The sequence below is a fragment of the Rhamphochromis longiceps genome, linkage group LG20 (genome assembly GCF_057381845.1).
Source record: "Rhamphochromis longiceps isolate RC_006_pf linkage group LG20, R_longiceps_female_GT1.1, whole genome shotgun sequence".
NCBI lineage: Eukaryota > Metazoa > Chordata > Actinopteri > Cichliformes > Cichlidae > Rhamphochromis > Rhamphochromis longiceps.
In genome coordinates, this window is record NC_140576.1 from 819,105 (window position 1) to 835,836 (window position 16,732).

Genomic DNA, 16,732 nt, shown 5'->3' on the forward strand with positions numbered 1-16,732 from the left:
GAAGCTCCTCTTGAGTCTCTCTGTCCTTGCCCGGAAGATGCGGAACCTTCTACCAGATTGCAGAAGTTGGAACAGTTTGTTGCCAGGATGGGACGGGTCCTTCAGTATCTGCGCTGCTCTAGTCCGGCATCTCCTGGTGTAGGTGTCCTGAAGCGGGGGGAGAGCAATCCTGCAGCAGCGTTCTGCTGTACGGATCACTCTCTGGAGAGCTTTTTGGTCCTTCACACAGCTGTTCCCAAACCACAATATCATGTTCTGTGTGAGGATGCTCTCCACAGCGCCTGTATAGAAAATCCTGAGGACCTTTGGAGAGACCCTGAACTTCCTCAGTTGTCGTAGGTGATACAGGCGCTGCCTAGCCTTTTTGGTCTGGACCTGAATGTGGGCAGTCCATGTCAGGTCTGAGGAGATGTGGACACCAAGATACTTGAAGGACTGCACCCTCTCCACTGGCGCTCCATTGATGATGATGGGCTTGTAGTCTCTGTGCTGACCCCTTCTGAAGTCCACCACCAGCTCCTTGGTCTTGCTGACGTTCAGCTGGAGGTGGTTGTCCTGGCACCACGATGCCAGATTCTTCACTTCATCCATGTAGGCCGCCTCATCGTTGTTGGAGATGGCACCCAACACCACTGTGTCGTCAGCAAACTTCACAATGGTGTTGGAGCCATGGGTGGCCACACGGTCTGAAGTGTAGAGGGAGTAGAGCAGTGGCGAGAGGACACATCCCTGAGGTGCTCCTGTGTTGATGGTGATGCTGTTGGAGAAGCACCTGCCCACCCTCACCACCTGAGTTCTGCCAGTGAGGAAGTCCAACACCCATGCACACAGACGGCTGTTAAGTCCCAGATCCCTCAGCTTTGTGAACAGTCTGCAGGGCACTATTGTGTTAAACGCTGAACTGTAATCAACAAACAGCATTCGCACATAGTTACCCTGTTTCTTGTCCACGTGGCTGAGAGTGGTGTGTAGGACGTGGGCGATGGCATCCTCTGTGGATCTGTTGGATCTGTAGGCGAACTGCAGCGGATCTGTGGTGTCTGGGATGGAGGAGGAGATGGTGTTCTTCAGCAGCCTCTCAAACACCTTCATTACTACTGAGGTCAGTGCAACTGGCCGGTAATCGTTCAGGGATGAGGGGTTGCTGTTCTTGGGCACAGGGATGATGGTGGATCTTTTGAAGCATGTGGGGACCACAGACTTCGCCAGGGACTCGTTGAAGATGTAAGTGAACACACCTGCTAGCTGGTCAGCACAGCAGCGCAGCAGACGGCCGGTGATGCCGTCTGGCCCCGCCGCTTTCCTTGTGTTCACTCTCCTCAGTGCCGCTCGGACGTCATGCTCCGCGATGCTGGTCACCGGTCTCTCGCTGATGACGTCACTGTCCTCGGTAATCAGGCGGTAGATAGCATTAGCCGCCTGGCTAACCTCGAAACGGGCGTAGAACCGATTCAGCTCGTTGGTGAATGCAGAGTCGGCGTTGATCGGCGCAGTGTCCCTGGCTTTGTAGTCCGTAATGGTGCGTAGTCCGTGCCACATACTCCGTGTGTCGCCCTGGTGGAAGCGGGACTCCACACGTTCCCGGTACCTGCGTTTGGCATCTCTCACCGCGCGCCGCACGCCGTATGATGCCGCTTTGTAGGCGCTCATATCGCCAGTGGCGAGACCCGCGTTGTAGGAGGCGGTCCTGGCGTTCCTGGAGGATGCGGTTCCTGAATTTGTACACAGCTACGATACCGGACACAGCTTCTTCTTCTTCGGGGTTTAACGGCAGCTGGCATCCTTGTACATGCAGTGCTGCCATCTTCTGTTTCAGTCCGTTATTACTAGAGATGGCACGATACCACTTTTTTATGTCCGATACCGATACCGATATCATAGATTTGGATATCTGCCGATACCGATATGAATCCGATATAGTGTTTTTTAATCAACAAAACTGTTTTTTAAATATCTTGCTGCATTTTGTATAAGTTCATACTCAAGTTTAAAACAACAACTACACTAAAGCTATTCTGTTATACCTGTATGCAAAAAAAAATATTTCATAGTTCAGCAATACTGATCAATCTAATAAACTTAGACCTACACCATCCTCCCTATTCTGGTATTTTAAAGAGTACTTAGCATAAATATTAAGCAACCTAACTAATAGGGTTCCAACTCCCAGCAACAAAAATAAAAAAATAAAAAATAGGGAACCACCCCTCACGCTCCACCTCATGATGCTTAATCAACGTAATCAACCTTAATTTGATGCAGTGTGAAAAAAAATACACAGAAATCAATTATTTTTCAAGAAATATTAAATAGATTCAACATCTTTCTTCAACAAAATTGCAGACTGCACAGATGGTACCTTCCCAAAGGAAAAAGTACTATAGCTTACTAGGGTATATATATTAGACTTAATAGTCACTATATACAGTAATGGACTTCTATTCATTTTACATCAAATTAAAACTTTGGGTGTCAGATAATTATTTATTAAAAGCTTTTATTTATTAGACATTTTAAATGAGAATAAGAAAGAAAAGTATGTCTTTGTGCCCCCTTTTCCCTGTTAATGCCCTATCGGCCCCCCTGGCTAAACTTTGCTAGATCCGCCCCTGCACAGTTACCAGCCGTCAGCTACGTAGAAAAAGATCCTCGAGTAGAAAGTAATATTAAATAAATTCTAACAACAGCTGATCAAGCTTAAACGTGCTGCTGTTGTTCAGCCGCTGGTTTCCTCTTTCTGGTGCAAAGTGGACCAAAAACAAAGAAGAGACACGGACTCGCGACAGAAAAGCCGATCAGCTGATCGTTAAGCAGTTTCATGATTGAAGTAGCAGCCGGAGAGGCAGTCGCTTGTTAAGCTTAACGCAGGAATGCTTTACAAACATTCAGAGATGGACTTACACACTTGCTTTACTTCTCTCGGGGATAACTTTGTCGGAGATGAAATGCCGGGTTGCTAGCGAAGCTCCAAATGCTATCCAGACCACCGACAGGTCCCGCATGCCACAGCTGCTCTATCACGTGATGCATACTGCTCCGACGTGCTAACGTTCTGAGGTGAGTTACGGCGTGTTGCAAGTTTTGTGAGGTGCTTTCGTGATATTTGATGGATCGGATTACATTTTTTTATTTTTCTCCGATATCCGATCCAGTAATTTAGGTCAGTATCGGACCGATACCGATACGTAATATCGGATCGGTCCATCTCTAGTTATTACACTCTTAAATCCTGCTACTTATTCCTGCGTCTTTTGGGATCTTACAAAGCTTCAAACAATGCGTCCACTATGACATTAGTCGTCGACGTAATCGTGACTAGTCGACTAATCGTGGCAGCCCTAATGATGATAGATATTTCTTTGCCATCAAGAGAGCAGGAAATTATGATTTGCTAAGCAAATAATTAGGCAGACATATGATGAAAGGTTCATCTGTGTGAACCCCAAGTGAAAGTGTTTAAGTGTTAGCATCAGTTATGACCAGTTTTCCATACAGTTAGTATAAAATATACATTAATTGGTTATTAACTGTTAGGTGATGATCGAATGATTTTACTCATCTTAGAATATAACATATATTGTTGTCATTGTCCTTATTTATTTAAATAATCGGTTACATTTCTTTAAAAAAATGTGAGTATTAAGTCTCACCTGTTGGGAAAAACATTTTAAATCAAATTATTTCCCGCAGAGGATGAGAAATGCTAACTTCAACATTAACATTCAAAGTACATTTCAGCAATAAGAAAATTAGATATCATAGGAGGTTTTACTGGCTGAGAAATTTCACTTCCAATCCCATGTTTGCCTTTTATTTTTAGCCTACAACATTGCAAACGTTCTGTACTCTGCACTAGTAATCAGGATGAGGACTTCAGAGGCAGAGTTGCCACAGGTAAATGATATCAGCAGGTACAGAGCAGAGACCGAATGCCATTACAGGAGAAACAGCCCTAGCAGCGAGGCATCCACTCTGCTTTGAAGTGCATTTGTCACATGAAACACAGCCATGCTTGACTTCAAAGGGGGCATTACAATAGCCCCACGCCTTTCAACTTTGATAACAACGTGTTCGCTGTTTCTTTAACCGTCTGCTGTTGCCACCATTTTCAGTCTGAAGACGAGCATTTTTTGTTTTATTGTTTTTTTTCTGGAGCGACAGAAATAGGAGAGGAATTGCGGTCTGCGAGACATTGATAATATCCAACTTCCACAGGAACTGATGAAGGTAACAGCAATTAAAAATAACAATGGCGGGCTAACATGCAAGCCACGCAAGTGTCTGTGGATTTACAGCACATACAAAAGCTAGACACGCAGACATGCAGTACATAATGTCCTTTAAAGTCTACATCGAAGAACTGTTTGATTGCCCTTTTTGTTTGTTGTATATTAGTGCAATTAAATCTGCCAAAGCAACTACAAGAACGAACTGCTCCCACCAGGTTTTGTTAAATCAGTGCAAATATGAGAGGAGAAAGAAAGTAGACACCAATGCCATAAAACAGCAATTCAAGAACACACAGTTCTACATACATTACTGTGTAAAAGGTTTCACCTGCCATAGAAGAAAGATCATGCAGTAATGACAGCCATGCTGGGTTCCTACTTCACTCGCCAAGATGCCTGCTTTGAAAATGTTGAGTAATTTAGGTTACATTTAAAATAATATTTCAGTACCCAAATTAAAAAAAAATATTTTGAAAATTAGGAAAAAAATTACCGGAAAAACGATCTCTCTAAGGCGCATTTAAAGCCAAATGAAATCAATGCTCATACACATGCTTTTACAGGTGCACGCTTTCACAGCAACAGACGCTGTTGTCTCTCAGCAGGTGGCGGTGAGCGATAAAGAGGGGAAATCGACGTGGAGACGAGGAGATAAAACCACGTTGACGGACAGGGCAGAGCACCTGCACGGAAATTGAATCGCTGAAGCGCCACATATACTTTAGTAAAAAGCAGAGACGTGGGAAGAGGCGGAGCAGAGAAGGGAGAGACAGACAAAGGAGAGAGGGATGGCTTAAGGACAGCTGTGGGAGTGCACGCTAGGCCAGACAGATGAGAGCTCTGGTAATAAAGAGAAAATGGAGCAAGATGGGAAAGAAGAAGGAAAAAAGGACTCATCGATGCGTCCATTATATGGCTGAAACAAACAATTCATCACGAGGCCAAGACCAAAAGGAGGTGAAATGAAATCGTGGCTAACAAAGGTTAAATTTACACCTTATTTTCCCACACGCAAATGCTTCTTTCAAATGATTTTCTCTAACATTTCTATCTCTCTTCCTCTCAACAACTTGTTCCCTGTCTAAAAACGTACCGGGCACCCCGTGATCTTCACATCGATCCCCACAACTTTTACTTCATACAGATACAAACACACAAACTCCCACAAAGCCTACTGAGATGCACAATTGTCAGGCATCCAGCATCCAGACAGGGACTTTCAAGAAGCCATTAACTGGCTGAACCTCATGTCTCCGTGGATTTTACAGAATCCCAAGGAAGCACACAGACATCTAATCTCTCGGTCATAAAATACAATTATGTAAGCTTAATCTTCATGTGGAGCACATGGCATTTGGTTGAAATACAAAACAATGTTCATTATCATTAGAAAACTGATTCATTCCTTTGTTTTTCATTACAGAATTCAATGACAGTAGAAATATTCAATTAGAAGCTTGCCTTCATGCCAGCAAATGCTGTATATGAGTAGGAGTGATATTTTTGAAATGCCAGATGACGCACAGCAGTTGGAAATACATAATCTTTTCTATGTCCACATATGGAAATCTGAACATTTTAAGGGTGATTATAACACTGCAAAACAAGCACCATTATGCAACCTAAGCAGGAAACGGTACCATACATAAGACGTGGAAATGGCTTAATTCTATCTGCACGCCTCTCACTCACTCACTTCCTTTAGGCGTGCATCCTCTGACCAAATTCTCAGAAAAAAATCCAATTTCTGTTAACAGCACCATGTTGTCCTGATAGGATCAGTCACCTGGAGCGAGAGACCCAGCCAAAGAGGCAGCGCACTGTGGACGCGCTGCCACATTGTGCAGTGCGCCTTACAGCACTGACACACACAACATCCACAGACATGAAAACGACGTTGGATTAATGCACCAACAATATACGGCCAAGTTTACTTAAAAATAGATGCTTACAGTGTCAAACTACAAATGATATAAAACATGATTTTGCACAAGAACCATCAATACAAAAACATCTTCATGTGTGCAAAGTAAAAAAAAAAGAAATGCATATATATCATATACATATATAGATCAGATGGAGGTTAAAGTCAGAGGACTTGTGAAGGGGCAGTGGGCAAGGCTGGTTATACTTGCACTCAGTGCCTGTATCTCAGGGGGCTGAAGTCTGTCTAGTCTGCCTTTTGCTTCACCTATTCTTGGATAGTCACTCCTTCACATATCATATCACAAAGACTTGAACATATAGAGCTAAAAAGTCTCTCTCTCTTTGCAGTTTTGACATCATTGTTATTTGTTGAGATAATTTGGGGGTTTATTCAAGTTGTTTGTGTGATGGATGAAAATTAACGTAGGGAAACATACCTTCATCGCCTGAGCTTTCTTGTGAAACATCTCCTCCATGTTCTCTGCCAGCCTCTTAACCAGCCGCAGACCATCGATCTCTTCCACCCGTACTGCCCGCTCAAACTCCTTGTATTTCTGACAGGAAAAAAAACACACAATCATGCAATGTTCTTGTGTTTCTGACATTAGGTCACAAAATCATGTTCTGAGTCTACAGTGACCGCAACACAAAAACGCTTTCGTTCCACTAAATCCTGTCAGCAGATTCAGGGATATGCGTAACATGCAACACTATATGAACTCATGTATATCTATGATACTTAACACTGTTTTGCTGAAACCTTAGCTAGGGTAAGGAAAGTAAGATAATCCCGCAATCTTTTAGGTTGTAATGGCTTTAAGGTCTTCCAATGATACATTATGAGTATTGAAAGCATTAACACGAAGAATGTATATTTTTATATGTACAGTACAAACACACAAAGTCTTAAGCAATCTTACATTTTTTTTATATTTTGCTAAGAAATGGGAATTAGGTACAGTGATTGATTGAAATGTGCAAATATACATGGACATAATATAAAAGGCAAAAACAGAGCTTGTACAATACTAATAAGCTTTAAAGTAGGGCTGTTCATATAACGATATATATCGGATGACGATATAAAAACGTCTGTCGTTTCATTTTACGCTATCGTTTGTTTCGTGGTGTCGCAAAATAAACTGTTTACGGCAATATTTGTTCATGGTTTTGATGGTCCCGTTACAACTTATGTCTAAAAATGTATCGTTTCATGCATCTGTTAAAACACTCGACTCCAGCTACACGACGCGCAGCTGGAAACACTTCACGCAAGTCGAGCTGCCCGAGATTCACAGACCTTACAGAAAATGTTGCATTTTTGTGATTTATATCGTTATCGAACGATAGATGTTTTATATCGGGATATGAGATTCTGGTCATATCGCGCAGCCCTACTTTAAAGTCAACATTTTATTTGAACACCTTTACTCTTCAACACAGCCTGAAATCTCTGTTAGGTTTATATTGTTGGATTGCCATGTTAGAAATATATAACCATATATTCTTAGAGGTGTATGATCGATTGTGTAGTGATAGGATGTGAGATCCTTAGCAGTCTGCAAAGACACTCTGGCATACACACTCATCCTAAGGTCATGAGAGAGGTCGTACCTTCTTTTACTGTTTTATGGTACGTAAACACATCCATGTCTGTTTAAGTGCCTTTTGTTTAGACGAACTGCTGGACTTCCAGGCCCAGCAGATTTAGGGGAGTCGTTCATGGGGTCACATCTTGACCCCCCCCACACACACACACGCACACACACCTGCACAAATACACAGACGGTACTCTTTGTTCACATGTATGCCTACGTAAGACGTCATATGTTAATGAATCCATGCATATTCATGTAACCACAATAAAGAGCAGTGCTACGAGGGGGCTAACTGAGAGCGACCGGGGTTCGAGCGGCAGGAACGGCGCTCGTCACGGTTCTCTCCCTCGTGCACGAGACTACCCAAAGAGTTCAGCCTGGTGTCTGATGCTTTTGCTGTTGTAGTAGAATTGTCTTGGCGTTCCAGCAATAAGTTTCTGCTAGATGAACCTATCAATCTCTTAGACAAGATTTCTTTTTTAGGTCGGTTTCGTCGGGTCAGTTTTCCAGGCTTCTTGAAGGACATTAAAAGCTTCTCGTTAGATGTTTGCTGCCTTTCGTTCTGTTCTCCGTCATGATGATCCCACACTGCTTCAATAATGTTGAGATTGGGGCTCTGAGGAGGCCAGTCCACAGCTGACAGTGTTCCAGTGTGCGTTTCTATATCTTGGTAATTTAGATAAGATCCCCAACATCACTGGCTAAAATGCAGCCCCAAGCCATGACCCCCCACTGTGTTTTAGAGATGGCTGTAGATACTCTCTCCTGACCTCCTTATGAACATAGTGATGATAATTTGAACCAGGAATGTGAAAGTTGGATTCATCACTCCATAAGACCTTTGCCACTCATTTCAAGGCCGTTTCAGTTCTTGTGCATTTGGCCCCCGCCTGTTTCTACTCGTTTCCCTTCCCTGTCAATGATTTCTTAATAGCCATCCTTGCATTAAGACTATTTCTGATAAGGCTTTAGGAATCAGTAAATAGATCAATCGAAGGGCCAAATGGATCTCTTCGGTCCTGTGTCAGCTTTATGCAGCATTTCTTCCTATTTCTTAAGGACATGACTGTCAGATACTGTTCATCTGATGGGGATAGTTTGTTTAGGCCTGCCACTTCAGTAATCCTCCACTTGTTAAGTTTACTCAATTTTTTAAGGACACACATGGTGCAAAAATACTATTTTATGCCTGTCATGTGTTTTTTCATGTATTATTTATAGCTTTTTTTCAAAGATTCAGCTAAAGAATGAAAATGGTTAGGTACAATAATTATACTGAAATTGAAAGACCTTTAAAAAGCCTGCAGAACAACTTCTCAAGACCACTTTAAATTGCAAGAAAGTCTGGCTTCTTGGAATCAAACTATAAAGAAGGGTGACTGAAGACTTGACTAAACAGCACTATATGCTTGCAGTTAAAAGGCTAAAATACATATATAAGTGCACAAGCCAAAATTACTCTGGGTATTGTATATATATATATATATATATATATATATATATATATATATATATATATGAAGGAGGGTCTCTGTTGCCAGGAGGAGCACGGGTAAAATTACACAGACAGAAACAGTTACAATATACGACGAAGGACTAGGTACCAAGTAATAGTTTGCCAACTTCAAATTTGAACAACCACACATTAAGTGCTGATGAACACACCACTGCACTCAGTATCTGCACTTCACAAAATCACGTCATTCTGCTATAAACCTATATTAGGATGCTTAGCTTAACCAGCGCCTTAACTGGGGACAGTGACATTAAGTCTCAGTAATTCCACACCCATACATGTCACATACACATATGCAGAGCTGATCTAAGTTAGGGTGTATATCTGTACAGAGAAAAAGGAGGGAAAAAAGAGCCATTTTTGAAATCTGTGCAAAGCTGCAGGCAGCTGTGTTTCACTCTTGGGGGATTTAACAGAAGATTACCGCCATATCAAATAGCATGCCCTCTCTAATGTTATGCCAACCTGCTTAGATGCATGCTTTAGCTACTCCTGTACAGCAACCACACAAGAGAAGCATAGTGAGGGAAAGAGAGATCATGGTAGGAGGAGAGGAATGAAGACAGCATCACACATTGAAGCAGCAGCTTTTGGATTTAAGCAATCATCTGAAAAACTGCAACTTCAAAACAGAGGGCAACACTTGTTTCATACCAAAACTTTCAAAAATGGTGAATTTCTTTGTAGTCGAGGAATTAGCCAAAATGTGATGATGTGATTTCAGAGAACAAGACTTAAGACAAGTTATTTTATTGTGTATAAACTGTAGACACAATGCAGTGCACCTATTCTTTGACCTGGAACACTGGCCTAGCTACTGAACGCCAAAAAGAGATTGGATGATGGCCATGAATAGCAGAATCTTCCAGTTCTTGCAAAATAGTCCCTTACATCTGGATCAAGTGGCATATAGCTAACAGAAACAGCAGCTTTTACCCCTCAGCCATAAAAGGATGACGGGATATGATCAACACCCTGCTAACCAGCTGAAGTTTGTGAAGGCAAAAACTCGAGAAGCAGGCAATGTGGGAGCTTCACGTAAAAGTCTTGGGCAAGTTCAAATCTCAGTGACCTCAACAAAGGTCAGAGGTCAAGTTTTCCGAAAATCTTTTGAATGCGATAACTTGAGAACAAAGCAATGTAGGATTTTTAAATTTGCGGGGTCTCGGAAGATAATTCCAAGAAGGTCAGTCAGTTCTGAGCTCCTTCTAAAGAGGAGGAATACTGATACATTCTTGGGGACATTCCTGCAGTACCTACATGTTTGCAACACAACAAGGTACTCCCATAACTCTACCTGACTGTGTTGTGGCGAAACATTTTAAGGCAGACATCCACATCAAACAAAGCTATTAGTTACATCGACCTCGTGTCACCAGCAACATCAAGAACCATGCTAGAGCAGTGATTCCCAAAATGTGGGCAGGGACCCCCTGATGGATCACAAAGGTACTGCGTGTGGGCCACAATAATAATAGAAATTGAATTTTAAAATTACTCACAGGTATGTTAAGTTACATATGTATATCATTTCATTTATTTATATAAAAAGTGAATTTGAACAGTTAATAGGAGGTGGTTAGTTTGTGTTACTACTCATTACTCTAAATTTACAGCTCTGATATTGAAGTTTGTCTCTGGTGGCAGGTGGTTCACCCGTTAACACTTTGGATATGACTGGGTGGCAAACAACAAGTGAAGATTTTAGGTTGCGTGGACACAATGGAATATTTTTTAAGGGGGCTGCAGCACTCTTGACTTTGGGAATGGCTGTTGAGTGTTACAGTCACTGGTGGGTCTGCCAAATAAGATTGAAGTCAGCCTGTGAGTTGTACCAGGTATTATAAAACACTGCACAGTTATTCTTTTTCTTTTCCCAAGTACCTGGTTGTAAGGTATACAGAGACAGAATACACAGGGCCTGTGACCAAGACTCCAGCGTGACATTTCCCAGTAGGAGCATTAATGGGTGATCTGATTGTCACTACACTTTCTCCCAGGCTGCAGATGGATGCTTCTTCAAATAATAGTAATAATAATAATAATGGATTGGATTTATATAGCACTTTTCAAGGCACCCAAAGCGCTTTACAATGCCACTATTCATTCACACACTGGTGGAGGCAGCTACGGTTGTAGCCACAGCTGCCCTGGGCTGGGGCAGACTGACAGAAGCGAGGCTGCCATATCGCGGCATCGGCCCCTCTGGCCAACACCAGTAGGCGGTAGGGTAAAGTGTCTTGCCCAAGGACACAACAACCAGGACAGAGAGCCCGGGGATCGGGGATCACTTCAAAGGGCCAAATCAAAACCTACCACAATATTCAAGGTAGAAGGAAGCCCAGCATAGAACCTAGAGCTAATGTTGGCTCTACTTCTGCCAGCGTTGGCATCTAGACATTAACCTGGGCAAGAAACTAAAGTTCGAGGCAAAGACAATTTCACCATGGCCTGGACCAGGCATAATCCCCATGTTAACAATGCAAGATCTCAGAGAGCACATGGATGAGGCTGAGAAGAGAAAGTTCCAGACTTATGGAGGTGTGCGGTCAGCAAGGATACAAACCTGCTGGAAGCCTGTGATGGTAGGCCACAGAGCGTTTGAGGGCATTCCCTTTGAAAGTGTTAACAATACTGGTTATTACTGGTGAGAGGAAGGGAAAGGCCAGACATGCTTCCACAAGGTGGCTTTGGACAAAAGGGCAGATCAGATTAAGGGAAATAGCCAGAGAGATCGAGAGTAACAAGGAAATAAAGAGATGGCAGCAAGATATTTAAGGTTGAAGTTAACAAGTATAGAAATAGGATGATGGAAGAGCAGAAAAATCACAGACAGGCAATACTTAAGCGAAAATTTGTGGGAGGGTGAAATGCTATTTGTTGCAAGTGGACACAGATAGCATACACTAGGTTAGGGCTGTTCATATAACGATATATATACGCTATAAAAACGTCTATCGTTTCATTTTACGCTATCGTTTGTTTCATGGTGTTGCAAAATAAACTGTTTACGGCAATATGTTTTCATGGTTTTGATGGTCACTGTAGTGGCTATATTCATTTCTTAAACTTCTCTCTTTCTCTTATATTTAATATCACCACACTACAGACGGACAAGCGCCTGTTTTTATGCGTTGTCATTAGCAACAACGATGGTAACACCATCGTGCGTCCGCTTGTTTATGTTCCACATAAACCTTTCACAATAAAGCTCAAGATCCTGTTGAGACTTTTCAAAATAAACTGAATCACGTGAAAGAGCAGATTATTTACGGATGAGAAGCAAAAAAGAGCCGCCAGGTGCTAAAAAATAAAGCTTAGACTCAAACGTTAGAACAGGCTTTTCCCCGCAGCACGCCGTGTAATAAATACAAAGAAAACGGCGCCGTTACAACTTATGTCTAAAAATGTATCGTTTCAGCATCGGTTAAAACACTCGACTCCAGCTACACGACGCGCAGCTGGAAACACTTCACGCAGGTCGAGCTGCCCGAGATTCACAGAACTTACAGAAAATGTTGCATTTTTGTGATTTATATCGTTATCGAACGATAGATGTCTGATATCGGGATATGAGATTTTGGTCATATCGCACAGCCCTACACAAGGTTAAAATAACTAAATAGAGGGCATAGTAAATTGTGCAGATTATACATTAAGTATAAATCCACTAATTTCCTACATTCCTCATTACGAGCAACTTGGCACAAGGAGTGCAAAGAGGAAGTCTATATTACATACAGGGCGTGCAGAATTATTAGGCAAGTTGTATTTTTGAGGAATAATTTTATTATTGAACAACAACCATGTTCTCAATGAACCCAAAAACTCATTAATATCAAAGCTGAATGTTTTTGGAAGTAGTTTTTAGTTTGTTTTTAGTTTTAGCTATTTTAGGGGGATATCTGTGTGTGCAGGTGACTGTTACTGTGCATAATTATTAGGCAACTTAACAAAAAACAAATATATACCCATTTCAATTATTTATTTTTACCAGTGACACCAATATAACATCTCCACATTCACAAATATACATTTCTGACATTCAAAAACAAAACAAAAACAAATCAGCGACCAATATAGCCACCTTTCTTTGCAAGGACACTCAAAAGCCTGCCATCCATGGATTCTGTCAGTGTTTTGATCTGGTCACCATCAACATTGCGTGCAGCAGCAACCACAGCCTCCCAGACACTGTTCAGAGAGGTGTACTGTTTTCCCTCCTTGTAAATCTCACATTTGATGATGGACCACAGGTTCTCAATGGGGTTCAGATCAGGTGAACAAGGAGGCCATGTCATTAGTTTTTCTTCTTTTATACCCTTTCTTGCCAGCCACGCTGTGGAGTACTTGGACGCGTGTGATGGAGCATTGTCCTGCATGAAAATCATGTTTTTCTTGAAGGATGCAGACTTCTTCCTGTACCACTGCTTGAAGAAGGTGTCTTCCAGAAACTGGCAGTAGGACTGGGAGTTGAGCTCGACTCCATCCTCAACCCGAAAAGGCCCCACAAGCTCATCTTTGATGATACCAGCCCAAACCAGTACTCCACCTCCACCTTGCTGGCGTCTGAGTCGGACTGGAGCTCTCTGTCCTTTACCAATCCAGCCACGGGCCCATCCATCTGGCCCATCAAGACTCACTCTCATTTCATCAGTCCATAAAACCTTAGAAAAACCAGTCTTGAGATATTTCTTGGCCCAGTCTTGACGTTTCAGCTTGTGTGTCTTGTTCAGTGGTGGTCGTCTTTCAGCCTTTCTTACCTTGGCCATGTCTCTGAGTATTGCACACCTTGTGCTTTTGGGCACTCCAGTGATGTTGCAGCTCTGAAATATGGCCAAACTGGTGGCAAGTGGCATCTTGGCAGCTGCACGCTTGACTTTTCTCAGTTCATGGGCAGTTATTTTGCGCCTTGGTTTTTCCACACGCTTCTTGCGACCCTGTTGACTATTTCGAATGAAACGCTTGATTGTTCGATGATCACGCTTCAGAAGCTTTGCAATTTTGAGACTGCTGCATCCCTCTGCAAGATATCTCACTATTTTTGACTTTTCTGAGCCTGTCAAGTCCTTCTTTTGACCCATTTTGCCAAAGGAAAGGACGTTGCCTAATAATTATGCACACCTGATATAGGGTGTTGATGTCATTAGACCACACCCCTTCTCATTACAGAGATGCACATCACCTAATATGCTTAATTGGTAGTAAGCTTTCGAGCCTATACAGCTTGGAGTAAGACAACATGCATGAAGAGGATGATGTGGACAAAATACTCATTTGCCTAATAATTCTGCACTCCCTGTAGATTACACAAGTCTATATTATATTAATCAGCTGGAAAAACCACCTGATTAATGTGATAGTGGAAAAAAAATTAGAAGAGGGTCAAATTCATTCAGGTACTTTTTCAGGATCTGAGTGTCTGACTTGAGCAGGCAACCCTCCTGTTCCAAAGAAAAGGTTCTACTAGTACTAGTAAGGAAGGAGAGAGATTTTAAGATGGGCTGAGCAAAGCAGAACATGAACAATGCAGGGCTACTGATAGCAAGAATTCTGGGATGTATCAGGCTCATAAAGGGAAGCAGCCAGTGTTTCATCTTAATTTCCATTTCATAGCATCAACACTCTGTTAACCGTCACACTGAATAGTCTGCGAGTCTTTGAAATGCTGCTGAAACGGTGCCTTCACTGCCAAATTAATTTGCACGCTACAGCCAGAAAGTTTCAAATTTCAAAATTCTCTTGAAATGTCCTAGTGGAGCTAACCAAAATGGCTTCTGTTTGACTGCCACAGTGGCAGAGCAAGAAAGCAAAAAGGACATAAATAAAGGAAGCAAGCAATTCCACAAAGCAATGAAGGCGTACCTAATTACATCATTTTAATGTCTGTTTAGACTTTTTTTTCCAGGACTAACAATTACCTGACAATTACAACAGCCACATTTTGCATTTCCTAACGCAAACATTAGTCCCTAACTCAACAGCACAGCTAATTAATTGTAGCCTCAAATAACACAGTCTGTGTCCAATCAAAGTGACTGGCTGATGACTCAGAATCCAAATCACAGCGACCAAAACCGTATGAAAATCAGTGCAATAATCCCACTGGCTCACTGACAACTGCAGTATGGCTGAGGGACAGAGATTCAAGGTTTTAAGCCAATCCTGATTCCTGGCAGACTCTGGTGGGCTTGACAAGTTTCTTTGCCAATTTCCTCCCTTTCGCTTTAGTGCCTCTCCTACAGATTCTTCTTTTTCCTATACGTTGAGCATCTCCTGCTTTTCCTTTCTTCCTCTCTGAAATAAAAATACATATCCTATTACTTTTCCATTAACAGTCATATACTTTCATCTGCAGCTCCACTAAACCCACAACAATGAAAATGGCCAGAAGTGACAGATAATACACACTTCATCGAGGTGTAGGGCAGACGCAGAGAGCCCACGGCCTGAACTAAAGCGTTTAGGATCATGTTAGTGTGGTCAGTGAGAATCTAACAGGGTTCAGCTTACCACAGGCAGTTTGCAGCACTATGTTCAGTAGGCTGGGCCAGAGCAGACTGGGCCCAATTAGCCTGAAGCCATCCTCTTCACATCACATCATTATTGCACGAAGCCAACTGACATACATCCAGAAATACCATTTCCCAGGAGAACAGAAATAAATCAGTTAAAGCAGGATAGCAGTTCAATGACTGAAAAGACAACTGAGGAGTCAGGGTTGGTGAGTATTTGCTCAGTGTAATGTCTTCAATAATAATAATGGATTGCATTTATATAGCGCTTTTCAAGGCACCCAAAGCACTTTACAATTCTGGGAAGTAGCTAGCCGGTCGTCACGGCAAAGCTACGAGAGCGTCTCTCAGCATGGGCCCGAAAAAAGTTCTGTCAGCCGAGGAAGGAGACGATATTAAGAAGTCGCTGGAGTTTATGACAGAGGAGATTTCTACTGTCAAACTGCAGCAGAAAGCCATCCTGGACCTGGTCGCTGAAGTTAAGGCTCTCCGCATCCAGAACGCCGAGAAGGATCGGCGGCTGGCGTACCTGGAGAACAGAGTGGCGGATTTGGAGCAGTACACCCGGATGAACGATGTTATCATCACGGGGCTTCGCATCAAACCCCGGTCATACGCCCGGGCGGTCGCCACTGACAATGTAGGAGGGCCAGGAGAGGAAGATGTCAACTCCACGGAGCATCAAGTGGTTACCTTTCTACGGTCCAAAGGTGTGGAAGTGGATTATAACAACATTGAGGCTTGCCACCCTCTACCCCGAAAAAATGACAGTGACAAACCAGCCATCATTGTGAGATTTGCAAACAGAAAACAGAAAACAGCACTGTTAAAACAAGGAAGGAAACTGAAAGGATCCGATGTCTTCATGAACGAACATCTGATAAAAAGAAATGCGGACATTGCCAGGAAAGCACGTTACTTGAAGAAACAGGGAAAAATTCAAAATAC

General features: G+C 42.5%; 1 protein-coding gene across 1 annotated transcript in view; it reads right to left on the reverse strand.

Moving 5' to 3' along the window:
• Positions 1 to 16,732, reverse strand: part of cacna2d3a (calcium channel, voltage-dependent, alpha 2/delta subunit 3a) — a 138,927-nt gene that overhangs the window by 95,166 nt on the left and 27,029 nt on the right. Inside the window, exon 3 of the mRNA XM_085393552.1 lies at positions 6,593 to 6,709. Coding sequence (XP_085249678.1) covers positions 6,593 to 6,709 — 117 coding nt within the window. The remainder of the gene's footprint in view (positions 1 to 6,592; positions 6,710 to 16,732) is intronic.